The 17553-nt window shown below is 48.0% G+C and overlaps 1 protein-coding gene across 23 annotated transcripts in view; it reads left to right on the top strand.

The window, feature by feature from the left end:
• The window catches only part of tenm3 (teneurin transmembrane protein 3), a 4148867-nt gene that overhangs the window by 3674764 nt on the left and 456550 nt on the right, over positions 1–17553 (top strand). Inside the window, exon 1 of one of the 23 annotated variants that reach the window (XM_038805744.1) lies at positions 12392–12567. The exons of 21 other annotated variants lie outside the window; for them this stretch is intronic. In XM_038805744.1, coding sequence (XP_038661672.1) covers positions 12528–12567 — 40 coding nt within the window. In that variant the 5' untranslated portion in view covers positions 12392–12527. Of the gene's footprint in view, positions 1–12391; positions 12568–17553 lie in introns of those variants that run through there. One more of the 23 variants, XM_038805747.1, reaches the window with a different exon arrangement.

Below are 17553 nucleotides of genomic sequence, written 5' to 3'. Positions count from 1 at the left end.
ATTCTTGTCACAAGTTCCGATTTCATCCCAATGTGTCCCCAGAGGCTGCAACAATTCGCCGTTGAGTCAATGGCCATTTATTTTCTCCATCCATCTTCCATCATGCCACGCCCTTCAAAACCCTCTTCCCTTTCCTCGCACAATCCTAATCCATTTGTTTTTTTTGTCCTGACTCATCTCATAAATCTGCCTGGTCTCATCTGCCCCTCGTCACCTTCCAAACACAATATTAACCATTCGACAGAAAGTACAAGCAACAATATTGGCAGCACGGCAGCAATCGGGCAGCACGGTAGCATTGTGGATAGCACAATGGCTTCACAGCTCCAGGGTCCCAGGTTCGATTCCTACTTGGGTCACTGTCTGTGCGGAGTCTGCACGTCCTCCCCGTGTGTGCGTGGGTTTCCTCCGGGTGCTCCGGTTTCCTCCCACAGTCCAAAGATGTGCAGGTTAGGTGGATTGGCCATGATAAATTGCCCTTAGTGTATAAAATTGCCCTTAGTGTTGGGTGGGGTTACTGGGTTATGGGATAGGGTGGAGATGTTGACCTTGGGTAGGGTGCTCTTTCCAAGAGCCTGTGCAGACTCGATGGGCCGAATGGCCTCCTTCTGCACTGTAAATTCTATGAATATGAAAAGGAAGAACTTGCTTTTAAAGACCATGGGCTGGATTTTCCCAAAATGGGATTATGTCCCCACGCCGGTGTCAAAACGCTGGAGTTTTACTCCCGAAATTCCGGCAAAAAAGATCAGCTAATTCAATGCCCTGCAGGGGGCTAGCAGGGACCCAGAGTAATTCACGCAGCTTTAGCTGTGGATATGGGCCCCGCACTTCAGGCTTTGAGTCCGTACATGCGCATGGCGGCGGCGGCCTCCAGCGGCCGCTCCTAGCGCCATGGCGGACTCAGACCATGGAACCACACATAAAAACTAGGCCACGCGCCCGAGCAAGGCCCCCCCCGGTATCCAATCCACCGCCATCCACCAGGGCAGCTGCGGACTGAGTCCACAGCCGTCACGCGACTATTCCGACCGGCAATAGCAGGTTAGTCAATGGGCCCCCAGCCGCACGGAGTACTTCGCGATCATGCCAATTCTCGGGTCCCGGAGAATCGCCGGGCCCGATTTCGGCGCGGGGCTGCGGAAAATCCAGCCCCATGTTTCATGGCCTCGGGAGGTGATTTACACTTTATCATAAAATCATAGAATTCCTATCGTGCAGAAGGAGGCCATTCGGCCCATCGTCTGCAATGACCCTCTGAAAGAGCACCCTACCTAGGCCCAATCCCCCACCCTATCTCTGTAACCCCACAGGCGCGTCTCTGGACACTAAGGGGCAATTTAGCATGGCCATGCCACCTAACCTGCATATCTTTGGACTGTGGGAGGAAAGCGGAGCACCAGGAGGCCACGCAGACATGGGTAGAACTTGGAAACTCCACACAGACAGTCACCCAAGGTCAGAATCGAATCCAGATACCTGGCGCTATCACGGCACTGAAGACCCAGGTTCAATCCTGGCCCTGGGTCACTGCCCGTATGGAGTTTGCACATTCTCCCCGTGTCTGCGTGGGTCTCCCCACAACCCAAAGATGTGCTGGCTAGATGGATTGGCCACGCTAAATTGACCCTTAATTTGAAAAAAAAGAATTGGGTACTCTAAATTTATTTTTTTTAAAAGAAAACAAGGGAGAACTCCCCTACTGCTCTTCAAATAGTTATGTCCAGCTGAGCTGAACATGCAACCTCTAAACCACAGCTACAGTAATGGGCAACCTAGGCTAGTGAGTGGGCCGCCTGAGTGGCCTTCCTTCAAGACTTGAAATCAGGCTTGTTCACTAATCATGACCCCATGAATAAGATTAAATACATTTAAAACATTTTTTTTTTTTAAATTTAGAGTGGCCAATTCATTTTGTCCAATTAAGGGGCAATTTAGCATGTTCAATCCACCTACCCTGCACATCTTTTGGGTTGTGGGGGTGAAACCCACGCAAACACGGGGAGAATGTGCAAACTCCACACGGACAGTGACCCAGAGCCAGGATCGAACCTGGGACCTCGGCGCCGTGAGGCCGCAGTGCTAACTCGCTGCGCCACCGTGCTGCACAAATACATTTAAAACATGCTGAATATTTCAGAACTAATTATAGAAAATGCTTAACTTATATATTAATAAAACTATAATCAACTACATGTGGTAAAATATTTACACTGTGGATGCAGAGGGTGTGCACAGCTCTCACAGTCAATGTTGTGAGCAATCAGCAGGCGCCTCACTTCCCTTGTCCTTGCTTTACATGCACTTCAGTCATACCGATAGGAAAAAAGAACTAACCGGACTAAAATCAGCGGATTGTGGAAACCCATGTGTGGGCAACAGTCACAATAATGTCTCATGGGCCACACTCAGAACCCAGAACTTAAATTTTTTTTTTGAAATTTAGAGCACCCAATTCTTTTTTTCCAATTTAAGAGGCAATTTAGCATGGCCAATTCATCTACCCTCCACATCTTTTTGGGTTGTGGGGGTGAGACCCATGCAGACATGGGGGGAATGTGCCAACTCCATACGGACTGTCTCAGAGTCGGGATCGAACCTGGGATCTAGGCGCCATGAGGCAACAGTGTTAACCACTGCGCCACCGTGCTGCCCCCACTACTGCACAACTGACAACTGTATCACAGAGCCACCTCAGAGAACACTCCTATGTTATTATCTTGCTCAATATGTTACATTCATATCTAAAAGTACCGGTCCTGACTGTGGAGAATGAGCTTGGTGGAGTAAGCGAGTCTGACTGAAAAAGAAGTAGATTAACCTCAATGGATCTGCCCTCTTAAATTAATCTCCGTCACATAATTTTGCTCTGCAACTCTTCTGAACACCTTCTTCAAATAATCCCATCACCGCTCACAGTTGGAATGAAAATAATTTTGAGCTCAAAACATAATCCAGAAATAGGGAGCCCAGGAAAAAGTCAGAATGCAAAAGTCTTGCGTGGGGCATGCAATCAATGTGTCTGTCTGTAACTGTGCTGCCAGCCTTTTGTTTTCTCTGACTTTTATGAATTGACAGAAACGGCATCGCCAGTTTGTTAAACCATCCTTGTGTGCAAGCCCTAAGTGTTTTGGTGTTTGTGACTGGGATTGCTGTTGATAAGTGTAAACCGGTGCGGTCTGTGTTCTTGTCGGTGCTGCCGAGGGGATCTTGTTTCTCTAAGTGCTGTGTGTGTACGGTCTTGGGCACTCCTCCAGAATCTCCCCTGAGGGACAAAATCTGCCCAGCCTGAGACGCACTCTTGTTTGGCGTCAGTCGGTGCCCTTTTATTGCATCCATCTTCAGTTAATGATCTGCAGAGTTAGAGTACACGATTTTTAAAATAAACACTTCATTATAAATGTAATGGAATTGTTGCTGCTGCTTATTAAGAGCTGGATTTTATATTTGCTAACTTGACGTCCGGAAGATCATCTTCTTAAGTTGCCAACTGATTTCCCCAGCCCCCGAATCTTCTGCCCCCCCCCCCCCCCCCCCCCCCCCAAAAGGCGTGCTGGCGTTGGATTTCTGATCATAATTCTGATGGTAAGCCATTCATTTTAATGGCTTACTGTCAGGGTAACATCTGGAAAACCTGGGCCACTGACTCTCATCGAGTTTACAGATGATTGCTGCCCTCCCATACCTTGCTGAGTGGCTATTCGTCATGCGTGATCTTTTGACAAGAGGGTTAGCCAACCTGAGAGGACTGTGGCTAAGGCATATCCTATCTTCTTCACATATGGGTACACACACATGTTCTTCCTGACAAGTTATTGATAACCCATCAGGAGGTGGGGAGATTGGCTGATTTTTTTTTTCATGTTCTGAGCTCCGGGGTCGTCGAAGCAAATTGTAGACCACTTCTGCCACCTGGGTCAGATCAAGTAACTCAACCCAGACAATGGATCGAATGTCAGACCTTCCTGGTATCACTTGGATTTTAATAGAGGTTTTCCAATGATGAATGGTTTTGATAGAGTGAGTAGAGAAACTACTTCCTCTGGTTGTCAGCAATTTAAAATTCATAACATAGAATGCTTTTCTTGTAAGCAGTGAAGGGGCAAGAAACCATTGCCTCTTTTCAGGCAAAATTGGATATACCTTTGAAGTAGAGGATGACACCAGACCATGAAGGGAAAGGGTGCAATAGGATTAGTCTTTGAATGCTCCGTAAAGGGCACAGCACAGATAACATTAGTCGGTCAAATGGCCCCCTTCTTTGCTGTAAACCTCTCTGGTTCTCTCTCGTGTATTACGTCTCATTAACTTGCTGCGAGTATAACTTTGCGTAATAAAGGAATTTGCCTGACATTTAAATAAATGTTAAAGGAAATGCTCTAAATCTTGAATAATAACTCAAATATCGATCCGCCTAAAATGATGAAAGTCCTTGATATTTTTAAACACCAGTCTTTTTCTGGTTACATAAAGAAGCTTTGATTTCAACAGTTCAGTTGAAAGACCAGCGAGAGGAATCAGTGAATATTTCTGAATTCATCCAATTTTAGAAAAAGGTTCGAGGCACTTTATGGCATCCATTCTTCGCAATTAAAAACCTGTATAAAATTAGTATGTGACATTATAGCTCCTGGGGATTTTAAAATCAATTTTGACTCTATTGAAGGATCACACTCGACCCATTTGTTCACATGGCATGTGAAATGCAATAAGAAATGTGCCCATTGGCACTGCTGTGGACAGTATACTGCCATAATATTGGGCGTAGCTATATGTGTTCTGTTGCTGCTGGGCTGCTATTGATGTCGTGCATTATTGCCTTTGTGGAGCAGTACCACATTTTGATTCCAGATAAATGCATAAAGTATCTGCCAAGTACCTGTTTTATAATACTCTTTACACCGGATACAGTCCCCGCCAGCACTTCTCACCCAAAGACATAGTCAGTGGTGTAAAATTATCTGTGCCAGATCAACTGAGTTGCTGCATTGATGTTTTAGTGCTCCGTGATAAGAAGATTTTTCAAGGGCTGTTATCTGGAGTTTATAGAAGAACCTCTGGCCCACAAGGAATATCTCCAGGCCTTTGAGTGAAAATGTTCTGTCGCTCCCACGTGGTCCTGATGGTAGAATCATAGAGATTTCAGCAATGGAATATGTCTCTCAGGCGTCATGCTTATACCAGTGCTCACTGCACAGAGCAATTTCATAGCATCATAGAATCCCTACAGTGCAGATGGAGGCCATTCATCCCATCGAGTCTGCACGACCCTCTGAAAGAACATTCCACCCATGCCCACTTCCCTACCTTTTTCCTATAACCCCTTAATCTAATTTACACATACATGGGCACTAAGGGGCAATCTAGCATGGCCAAGCCAACGAACCCGCACATCTATGGACTTTGGGAGGAAACCGGAGCACCCAGAGGAAACCCACACAGACAAGTGGAGAATGTGCAAACTCCACACAGACAGGCTCCCGAGGCCGTAATTGAACACAGTGCTAACCACTGTGCCACCGGGCCGCCCTAATCCTCTTCGCTGCTTATTTATCAAACCCTTTAACATTTTTTCTTCTTTATATGCTCTAATGCTCTATCTAATTCGCTCTCGGCATTGTGATTGACTCTTTCATTGGCACAGTGGTTAGCACTGCTGGGTTTGACTCGCCTTGGGTGACTGTCTGTGTGGAGTTTGCACGTTCTGCCCCTGTCTGCGTGGGTTTCCTCTGGGTGCTCCGGTTTCGTCCCATAGACCAAAGAGGTCGGAAAAACAAGAAGGCAGACTATTATCAGAATGGCCATAAATTAGGAGAGGGGAATGTGCAAAGAGACCTGGGTGTCCTCGTACAGTCACTGACGGTAAGCATGTGGTTGCAACAGGCGGTAAAGAATGCAAATGGTATATGAAAACAAGTTACTGTGGCTGCTGGAATCTGAAACAAAAACAGAAAATACTGGACAATCTCAGCAGGTTTGACAGCATCTGTGGAGAGAGAAGGGAGCTAACGTTTTGACAAAGATTCATCCAGACTTAAAATGTTAGCTCCCTTCCCTCTCCACAGATGCTGTCAGACCTGCTGAGATTGTCCAGTATTTTCTATTTTTGTTTGAAGCAAATGGTATGCTGACCTTCATTGCGAAGGGTTCAAGTACGGCACTTCATTTCAAGAGGATTAGAGGAGAGGGATGTCTTGCCGCAATTATACCGGGCCTTGGTGAAGCCACACCTGGAATATTGAGTGCAGTTTTGGTCTCCTTATCTGAAGAAGGATGTTCTTGCTATAGAGAGAGTGCAGTGAAGGTTTACTGATTCCTGGGTTGGTGGGACAGCGATTGAATTGGTCAGGATTGTATTCGCTGGAGTTCATAAGAATGAGGAAGGACCACATTGAAACCTATAAAATTCTATTTTTTAATGTAAATTTCGAACATCCTATTAATTTTTCCAATCAAGGGGCAATTTAGCGTGGCCAATCCACCTATTCTGCCCATCTTTGGGCTGTGGGGGCGAAACCCACGCAAACACGGGGATAATGTGCGAACTCCACACGGACAGTGACCCAGAGCTGGGATCGAACCTGGGATCTCGGTGCCGTGAGGAAGTAGTGCTGATCACTGCGCCACTGTGCTGCCCTTGAAACTTATAAAATTATATCAGGACAAGACAGGGTAGGTGCAAGAAGGATGTCCTGGGATCTCGGTGCCGTGAGGCAGTAGTGCTGATCACTGCGCCATTGTGCTGCCCTTGAAACTTATAAAATTATAACAGGACAAGACAGGGTAGGTGCAAGAAGGATGTCCTGGATGGTAGGGGTGTCCAGAATCAGGGGTCACAGCCTGAGGATATGGGGTAGACCATGTAGGATAGAGATGAGGATAAATTTCTTCACTCAGAGTGGTGAATTTGTTACCACAGGAAGGAGTTGAGGCCAAAGCACTGTATGTATTCAAGAAGCATTTAGACATAGCACTTAGGATGAAGGGAAATAAAGTCTATGGGAGGGGGGAGAACGGGATTAGACTATTGAGTTGGAAGATCAGCTATGATTATATTGAATGGTGGAACAGGCTCAAAGGGCTGAATGGCCTCTCCCTCCTGCTCCTATTTTCTATGTTTCACATTATCTTCCTCCTCCATACAGTAATCGCCATAGTGCCAGATGACCATAGGTTGCTTTCCCATTTAAAGGGGAGAGCTGTCTGGAGGTGATTTAACCTGACGATCACCAGACCTCAGGCAAGGGGCAGGGTAGAGAAGATCCTGAATAACCTCAGCCGGTACGGGAATTGAATCCGTGCTGTTGGCCTCGCTCTGCATCACAAACCAGCTGTCCAGCCAACTGAGCTAAATCAGTACCCTGATCCTTCTCCATATACACCCTCTGTCCCCCAAGAACAAGACAGCGAAACCATCAAGCTGGCTGTTGAGAAAAACCGAGTGAGAACTACATTAGAACACAAAAGATGCATTAGACCTAAGAAACACAATTTACTTTAACACTTCAGCCACCTTCTCACCAAAACCTCCTCTCACTAGGTATATCCAATAACTGAAGAAACCATTTATATTGCCCATTTCAGTGAGCTTCCTGGGTAACTTATTCCTGGAGAATGAAACTGTCGGGTGCCTTCGTTGAGGGTTCCGATCTCTCAACTTGTCATTCCAATTCCCTCACTGTATCATTAAGTCTTCCTCAGTAGAGCTTTATACTTTTAAAATTTAGCAAAGTGCCTCCTGACTTTTGTATAAGTTTGTAGTGTTGCATCATTTCAAAACCACCAACTCCTAATGTGTAAGGCAGAGAGCATTTATGCAGCACCTTTGACAAACTCATGACTGCCCAAAGTACTTTGCAGCCAAGAAGGTAGATTTAAAGTATTGTACTTTTGGTAAATGTAGTGGTTTGATTCACATGGCGGGACCAGCATGACAGCGGCGGGACTTCGGCCCTCGTGGGCCGGAGAATCGCCGGGGGGGGGGGGGCTACAGGCGCGGAGCGATTCCCGCCCCTGCCGAATCTCTGGTGCTGGAGACTTCGGGACACGGCAGGGGCGGGGTTGATATGCCGGCCCCCGGCGATTCTCCAACCCGGCGGGGGGGGGGGTTCGGAGAATCCTGCCCCTTGTTGTTCTGATACCCTGAAGACTGCCACTCTTGGCCAGGGCTCCACCCTCAACCCCACCACTTGGACATTGCCTCATAGAAGGCTGTCCAAAACCCAACAAGTCTGGGGCAAGCCCAGAACATGTGGGCATGGTTGTCCTGTCCTCCTTGGCACCACTCGCTTTTGTCTTCCACCTCCAGGAAGAACCTGCACAATCGGGTTCTGGCTAAGTGGGCTCTGTGTACCACTTTTAGCTGCATTAGGCTTAGCCTTGCGCACATGGAGGTAGAGTTGACCCTGTGCAGTGCTTCGCTCCAGAGTCCCCAGCATGAGAAGCAGTATCACACCAGGAGCAGGGCAGAAGCACAGATGAAGGAAGAAGGCAAGACAAATGACCAAAGTGGGGTAGGGAATAGGAAAGGATAAGACGGGGGGCAGGGGAAACAGCCAGAACCAAAAAACCAATGGGGAACGAAAAGCAGGAAATCACAACCACCACTGTAACTAATGCAAGAAAAAGAATGACAATGCATGTATGGAAATAATTGAACCCGGCCAATGTGTAACTATTTTTCTTTCTCTGTCTCCTACTGTTTGTCCACACTTTTCCTTGTTTTGTATACCACAAAAAACTCAATAAAAACATTAAAAAGATATAAACTGGAATTGGAGAAATACTTGAAGGAGAAAAAATGCCAAGTGCAGGACGAATAGGACTGCAGGTTACTCTTTGAAAGAGCCATCACAGATTCAATGTATTTTTTAAGGGAGGCAGTGACGTAGTGGTATTGTCATTGGACTAGTCATTCAGAGACTCAGAATCATGCTTTGGGGACCTGGGTTTGAATCCCACCACGATGGGATGGTGAAATTTAACTTAATAAAAATCTGCAATTAAAAGTTTAAAGGTGATCATGAAACTATTGTTGATTGTCTTAAAAACCGCTCTGGTTCGCTAATGTCCTTTAGGGAAGGAAATCTGTTGTCCTTCCCTGGTCTCGCCTACATGTGACCCCAGATCCACAGCAATGTGATTGACTCCTAAATGCCCTCAGGGTTGGGTAACGAAAGCTGGTCCAGGTCAACGCATCCCATGAACAAATAAAAAAAATTCTTATATGGGATGTGGGTGCCAAAGGCAAGGCCAGCATTTGTTGCCCATCTCTAATTGCGCTTCAACTGAATGGCTTGGCACGCCTTTTCAGAGGGCATATCAGACTGAACCAGATTGCTGTGGGTCTGGAGTCACACGTAGGCCAGCCCAGGTAGGGAGGGCAGATTGCCTTCCCTGAAGGATGTGAGTCAACCAGATGGGTTTCACAACAACCAGTAATAGATGCCATGGTCACCATTACTGAGACTAGGCTTCCAGATTGAATTTAATTTAAATTTCACCAAAGTACTAGACCAAAGTACTAGCCCAGTGACATTAACACTACACTACCCCCCACACACACACCCCTGATTTCTGTGCTGTAGAATCATAAAAACCCTACAGCACAGATAAAGACTATTCGGCCCATTGAGTCTGCACTGAACTCCAAAAGAGCATCCTCACCTCGGCCCACTCCCCTGCCCTTTCCCCGTAACCCCACACCGTTCCCCTTGGACATTGAGGGGCAATTGATCAATTCACCCAACCTGCGCATCTTTGGACTGTGGGAGGAAGCCGGAGCACCCGGAGGAAAAGCATGCAGACACGGAGAGAACGTGCAGACTCCGCACAGACATCCAAGGCCGGAATCGATCCTGGGTCCCTGGTGAGACAGCATTGCTAACCACTGTGCCACCGGGCCGCCCACAGAATAGAATTCTGCGGCAATCAAAATCCACACTGGTGTTCCGATAATGAATTTGCTTTCTACTTTGCATTTTCATCTCCGCCCCAAGAAGGTGAGCCTTCTCTTTCTTCCGCGGGTTCCCGGCGTCAGTTGCACAGTTCTCCCGCATACAATGGCATTACCTCTAATTTCAAAAACCAGACATTGCTAGGGGATGATAACATGGAAGTTCTCCTCCCAATTACCCTTTGTGGTAGTTTTGCAACAGTTTGGTTTGCAAATGATCCCTTATCGTGTTCCGGATTTGTCGAGAAACGTTCATATTCAATCTTGGGGGTGGGGTGGAGGGGGTTGATTTTGACTTTGTTATGACACTGCGTGAGAGAGAATCCACAGCCCCTTTTACACCCTCCCTGATCTGTTTTTTCTATTCCCATCGCTTTGAATGATTTCCCAGTTTGACAGCAGCTTTGCACAAGGTCGAAACGACCCCCTCCCAACCAAGGGGGTCCTTTGAAAGTTGAAGAGGGAATGTCACGCAAGAGGGTTAAACATAAACCCGCATCAACTGATTGTGGATATTCAACGCGGTGGAGCTTCTTTTGTTGTTGAATGAATTGCGAAGTGTATTTGTACAGTTGCTGAAAATAAATGTTTAAAAGCGCTTGAAGCGTTAAAATTTATGTTGAAAAGAAGCAACGGTCCCGCTGCTCGAGAGGTTCGAGCAGAAAGTTAATGTCTCTCAGCAGAGAAAATTGGGTCTTCAATTCAGGTTCTTTAAGCATCACCAATCTTTGAAAAAATATTTTAGAGTCCCCAATTCTTTTTTTCAATTGAGGGGCAATTTAGCGTGGCCAATTCACTTAGCCTGCACATCTTTTTGGGTTGTGGGGGTGACACCCACGCAGACACGGGGAGAATGTGCAAACTCCAGGCGGTGACAAACGCCTCCAATCTTGAGGTGAAGAAAAAGAGAGAGAGGGAGGGAGAGAGCGAAGGAAGGAAGGCGGTAAGGAGAGAGAGAGAGAGAGAGAGAAAGGCAGGGAGAGAGGGAAGGAAGGAGGGAGAGAGGGAAGGAGGGAGGGAGGGAAGGAAGGAGGGAGGGAGGAGGAGGGAGGGAGGGAAGGAAGGAAGGAATGAATGAATGAGGGAGGGGAGGGAGGAGGGAGGGAGGGGAGGGAGGGAGGGAGGGAGGGGAGGGGAGGGAGGGAGGGAGGGGAGGGGAGGGAAGGAGGGAGGGGAGGGGAGGGAGGGAAGGAGGGAGGGGAGGGGAGGGGAGGGAAGGAGGGAGGGGAGGGGAGGGAAGGAGGGAGGGGAGGGAGGGAAGGAGGGAGGGGAGGGAAGGAGGGAGGGGAGGGAGGGGAGGGGAGGGGAGGGAGGGGAGGGGAGGGAGGGAAGGAGGGAGGGGAGGGAGGGAAGGAGGGAGGGGAGGGAGGGGAAGGAGGGAGGGAGGGGAAGGAGGGAGGGGAGGGAGGGGAAGGAGGGAGGGGGAGGGAGGGGAAGGAGGGAGGGGAGGGAGGGGAAGGAGGGAGGGGAAGGAGGGAGGGGAGGGAGGGGAGGGGAGGGGAGGGAGGGGAGGGGAGGGAGGGGAGGGGAGGGAGGGAGGGGAGGGAGGGAGGGGAGGGAGGGGAGGGAGGGGAGGGAGGGGAAGGAGGGAGGGGAGGGGAGGGAGGGGAGGGGAAGGAGGGAGGGGAGGGGAAGGAGGGAGGGGAGGGGAAGGAGGGAGGGGAGGGGAAGGAGGGAGGGGAGGGAGGGGAGGGGAAGGAGGGAGGGGAGGGGAGGGAGGGGAGGGGAGGGGAGGGGAGGGAGGGGAGGGGAGGGAGGGGAGGGAGGGGAGGGGAAGGAGGGAGGGGAGGGGAAGGAGGGAGGGGAGGGGAAGGAGGGAGGGGAGGGAAGGAGGGAAGGAGGGAGGGGAGGGAGCGAAGGAGGGGAGGGAAGGAAGGAGGGGAGGGAAGGAAGGAGGGAGGGAAGGAAGGAGGGAGGGAAGGAGGAAGGAAGGAGGGAGGGAAGGAGGGAGGGAGGGAGGGAGGGAAGGAAGGAGGGAGGGGAGTGGGAAAAGAAGGAAGGAGGTCTGTGCAGATCAAAGTGGTGAGGCGCTGCTCTGCCCTGCTGGTTGAGTTGGAGCAGGCTGGGGAAGGCCGGTTGAATGATCCTCCCGCTCTCCCCATGGCAGAGCAGCTGAACTGACAGTTTTGCGGCTGCTCCGGGTCGCTGTGCGTGGAAAGTATCGGAAGAAGTTGCAAAGCCTGAGACATGGGGAAAGTGTGCTGGCAGAATCGAGATCCATATATCTATCCATCTATGTATCCATCTACACTTTGTTTCCGTCAGGGATTTTTTGTGTGAAAAAAAAACCTTAAGTTAAAACACTCAGTAGCTGCGATCACGTGCTTCAGCCTAAATAATGCTGCTGCTGCAGTGGAGAATCTCTTGGTAGCAGGAGTATTCCTGCTCGCCAGCCAGCCAGCCGGCTTGCCACCCCCCCGCTCCCCACGCCCCTGCATTTTACTTTGAAGCGGCAGAGGCAGAGAGATGGTGGGAGCATTCTCTCCGGCATCTGCAGGTAGAGAGGTTTTGGAGCAGGAGGCTGCTTGCCACACAATGAATTTCTGCTCCCGCGCTTCTCCGCAGCAGAAGCATGATTTCAGGAGCTAAAGCAGCGGCCAGTCCATTCTCAGGTAAATGATCAGGAGGAAGAGTCAGATCAGGAGCGGCTTGTGCCTGGTCCGGGAGTTCTGAGTCAGTTGGGGGGGGGGGGGGGGTGAGCTTCGGGGTCTGTGCTGTCTGTGCCTCGTACAAAGAGTTAGTTGATGGGTGTTTGATGTGATGTCAGGTTACCAGATTCCCAACCTTCTCTCTCTCCATCCGTTCTTGAGGTGATGAAGTGGCCGTGCTTAAAAGAATTGTGCATTCATGGCCCACAACTCCTCACATTTATACGTTGTCATTTTATTACAGACTATAATTGGACCTGAAATAATACCTGTACTGATCGTATCTTCTCATTCTGCATGTCAGATTATTCATCTTCAAGCAGCTATGGGAAGAGTAAACAATACCTGGCCCTCTTTTAAACGACAAAAGGCATGAATGTAAATATTGTACTTTATTTAGTGTAAAGATTTCACATGTTATGCATGTGTTCATTCATCCTCGTCCACCAGATTTTCCTAACATCCTTGTCAGTGCTGAACAAGCACTGAACATGTTTTTGCAATAATCAGGGGAAGGACTGTCTCACAGGATGACCCGAGATGATTTTGGGAAGAGGTAATGTTCCCCTTTCACTTGTTAACCCTCGGTAGACAGCACCGGCCGCAGATGTGTGGGCAGGACAGCTTAGAACACGGTGCGTTTGTAGTTGCTCAGCATCTCTTTCTCAGCGGCGGGAAATCTGGACGCTCCACTTCACCCTGAGAGCTGCCTGCAGAGTAATAAGAACTGGAATCTGGTTTAAGTGTTGGCAGGCATGATTCAGAGTTCTGTGGTTGGCGGCACATGGGTCAGGTCAGTAATTTGATCCTGTCCAGCTGAGTGATAAAGTTTGCACGGTTACATTTCGATCACACTATCCTGATCCAAGCTGGAAGCAATTATCTGGCGTAAAGGACTTGCACTTTACTTCGGAGAAGTGCTTAAAAGTTTGTCATATATATATATATGCATATAAATACATATATATGTAATAATATATATATATACACAAAAATGTGGATTATTTTGTTGCAGTAAATATATTGTAATTCTATTTGGACAGGGCATATAGAATCACAGAATGCTGCAGTGCGGAAATAGACCATTTGCCCTATCTGCTCTGACCCTCTAAAAGAGCTCCCTAACCAGGCCCACACCCCCATCCTATCACCATGACCCACCGAATCTTTGGACACAAGGGGCAATTTTATCATGGCCAATCCACCTAATATACTGATCTTTGGATTGTGGGAGGAAACCCACGTAGACACGGGAGAATGTGCAAACTCCACGCAGACAGTCCCTCAAGGTTGGGTCCCCGGCGCTGTGAAGCCGCAGGGCAGCACGATAGCACTGTGGCTTCACAGCGCCAGGCTCCCAGGTTCGATTCTCCTCTGGGTCACTGTGCGGAGTCTGCACGTTCTCCCCGTGTCCGCATGGGTTTCCTCCGGGTGCACCGGCTTCCTCCCTCAGTCCAAAGACATGCAAGTTAGGTGGATTGGCCATGATAAATTGCCCCTAGTGACCAAAATGGTTAGGAGGGGTTATTGAGTTACAGGGATAGGGTGGAAGTGAGGGCTTAAGTGGGTTGGTGCAGACTCAATGGGCTGAATGGCCTCCTTCTGAACTGTATGTTCTATGTTCTAACCACTGTGTCACCGTGCTGCCCTCCTATATAATCCTGCTCTATTTGATGGAACTTGCAAGCAATTTAATATGCTGCACTGATGCAGACATATTTTTGCATACAAGATTTCCCAATTCTTTTTCTTTCCTTTTGAGCAGCGTATATTAATACATTAGCTTGAGTTTGCCTGATACCAAATAGTCTCTGAGGGTTATATATTGTATCTACCGATATTGCAGAGGAGGTGTTAATGGGGGGGGGGGGGCACTGTTTTTTATTTAACCCAAGTTTGGATGGTGTGGAGGGAGAGAGATGGGTTGCTGGAGATGGTGGGGCTGGGGGAGGAGGATAGGCAGAGAAAGTTGGTACTTTGGATTTGTGAGTGGGTAAAAAAGGCAGTTAATGTGTAACGAGCGGCCGGTAGAATGTTTCACAATAACAGGCCCCTGATATTGCTGCACCATTTTCTGTTCTTTACCTCGAGGCTAGTGCTGTCCCAGCCACTGCTCATTCTAGTTGGACACTGTTTATTTCCCCTCCAGTTCCTGCATCAGATACCGTCCCATGATTTTCATGGCTGCACATGCACAATCCAGGATCCCGAGATGCTGAAGCCACAATGCATTTATGAGTCTTTTCAAAATGTTTAGCTGCAGCTTTTCACCTGTGCAACTGAAGACCCACCTCTTCATTGTGAAGGATGCAGAATGCGCATGCTACGTTGCAATGTGGAAGATGCAGTTGCAGAATAGTGGCAGCTGGTTGCACCACGACATATAGAATCATACAATTTACAGTGCCGAAGGAGGCCATTCAGCCCATCCAGTCTGCACCAGCCCTTGTAATGAGCACCCTCCCAAACCCACACCTCCATCCTGTCCCCGTAACCCCACCACACCTTTTTGGACACTAAGGACAATTTAGTCCAATCCACCTAACCTGCATATCTTTGGACTGTGGGAGGAAGCCGGAGAACCCGGAGGAAACCCACGCAGACATGGGGAGAACGTGCAGACTCCGCACAGGCAGTGACCCAAGTAGGGAATCAAACCTGGGATCCGGAAGCTGTGCATCAACTGTGCTAACCACTGTGCTACTGTGCTGCCTGTAATATGTGACCGTACGCACCGAGTAACACCCAGTTCTTCAAGTGGTAACTTGACAGCTTATTGGTTAGTTTCAAATGCTTACAGGCCTCTGGAGATGTCCATCATGGCATGGACGCCATTGACGGCGAGAGAACTGAATCTGCCTTCAACAGAACCCCTTTGATAAAAAGCTCAGAGAGCCTGCACTTTTTGAGTCCTTAGCTCACTAGTATTGTGCTCACTATGAAGAATTACAGAGTCAAATTAGGGATATTTCTGTCATAAGGGAGATGAAGTGATGATTTGATGTATTTTTACAATTATGGCGGAATGGGACAGAGCAATTGGAAAACAGACTGCTGTGATTGAGCAGTTTTGAATGAGGCTGCTATATATTATATATATATATATATATGGGCGGCACGGTAGCATGGTGGTTAGCATAAATGCTTCACAGCTCCAGGGTCCCAGGTTCGATTCCGGGCTGGGTCACTGTCTGTGCGGAGTCTGCACGTCCTCCCCGTGTGTGTGTGGGTTTCCTCCGGGTGCTCCGGTTTCCTCCCACAGTCCAAAGATGTGCGGGTTAGGTGGATTGGCCATGCTAAATTGCCCGTAGTGTCCTAATAGTAAGGTTAAGGGGGGGAGTTGTTGGGTTACGGGTATAGGGTGGATACGTGGGTTTGAGTAGGGTGATCATTGCTCGGCACAACATCGAGGGCCAAAGGGCCTGTTCTGTGCTGTACTGTTCTATGTTCTATATATACGATTAAATGTAAGAGACTTTGCACAGAAGAGCAGGAGATTGCTTTTACACAGTGGATTGTGGAAGGCAGTACTGGAGGTGAGGAATTGAGTAAAGATTTTCAAGAATAAGTTTGATTTGTTGAAGGAAATTAGGGTAAAGGTACATGGAAACCAGGTGGTGATATGGAATTAAGACTACGTTCATGAGAAGGATGACTCGCGACATGGGCAGGTTGGGCTGAACTGCCTGTTACAATTTTCTAAGTCTTATTGGGTTGACCTGTGTGTCTAAAGTTTGGGACACCACAATTGGCCACATCAACCGCTGGATTAGGGAATAAAATTGAACAAGAGTTCCCATAAACAATGCCTATCAGTGGAAAAATGCATGGGCACCAGGCGAGGAGAGGATCTCACACGGCAGGAGGTGCTCTCCGCAGTCGCATAGATCGCAACACTCATACAAGAAGAATGTCAAAGTCGCGAATGGTGACTGCAACCCGTGAAGTTGTGCCCAGCGAGGGAGCCAACGCATTCGGGGAGGTGAGAAACCCGGGGGGAAATCTCGATTAAAGAATGCAGTTTAGATTTACATGAACAACACTTATTAATCCACTGATTTATTGTTCAGGCCCTGCGCACAATGCAAGAGGAATAAATGTAACTGTTATAGTATAATAACACAACTATGTTACCTCAGAGCTTTGAGCTGCAGCTGCTGCTATAGAGAACATGTGAACATGTCTATTCATGTCTCTAGTCACAAGTAGGTATTGCAGTGCAATGCGATCTGTTTTATGTCGGTACTCCTCGGGGTATTGCAAGTGTTTTACAGCATACACTGCAGCCGTTAACATTTCCCCTCAATCCTGTATTCAGAAGATGTACTGTGTTGGGACTGTAGAGGCGGGGAGCTTTCTCAATCTTCATTGACTCTTTCACATCCGGAATGAATGGCAAAGAGCTTGTAAAAAAGGGAAATACTTCAAGTTGCTTTTTTGCTGATGATGATGGCATTGATGTGACAACAGAAGAAAAGGATCTAATAATGGAGGCTGAGCACTGAAGCGTGACACCGATTTAAACTTTACTGATTAGGCCAATTTTGGTTACTTTTGGAACAATTGAAAGTTGAGATAGTTTGGATTTATCTTGTCTCACGCAGATTCGGAATGGCCAGTCTGTCCACAAAATAAAAGCACTTTCACAAGTTAAACAGATGAACTATTCCATCAACAACTTGCGGTACCATTATCTGTGTCACTAGAGGGCCTCACCTTTAATTGGTGTTCACTTCATTTTCTATTGAGTTTATAAGTGATTCAGTCTCTTACTGTAACGGGACATTAAAGCCCATCCCAGCTATAGTGTAACTAGTTCGCAGCACCTTTCATTGGTGTTCACTCATGTAGCAGCTGAGTGCACAAAGATAAACAGCATTTACTTATATAGCACCTTTCTCAACAAAAGGATGTTGCCCTTTGAAGCCAATGAAATGCATTTGTGGGAGG

Source organism: Scyliorhinus canicula, chromosome 8 (assembly GCF_902713615.1).
Source record: "Scyliorhinus canicula chromosome 8, sScyCan1.1, whole genome shotgun sequence".
Classification (NCBI taxonomy): Eukaryota; Metazoa; Chordata; class Chondrichthyes; order Carcharhiniformes; family Scyliorhinidae; genus Scyliorhinus; species Scyliorhinus canicula.
This window is presented reverse-complemented; position numbering and strand designations above follow the sequence as displayed.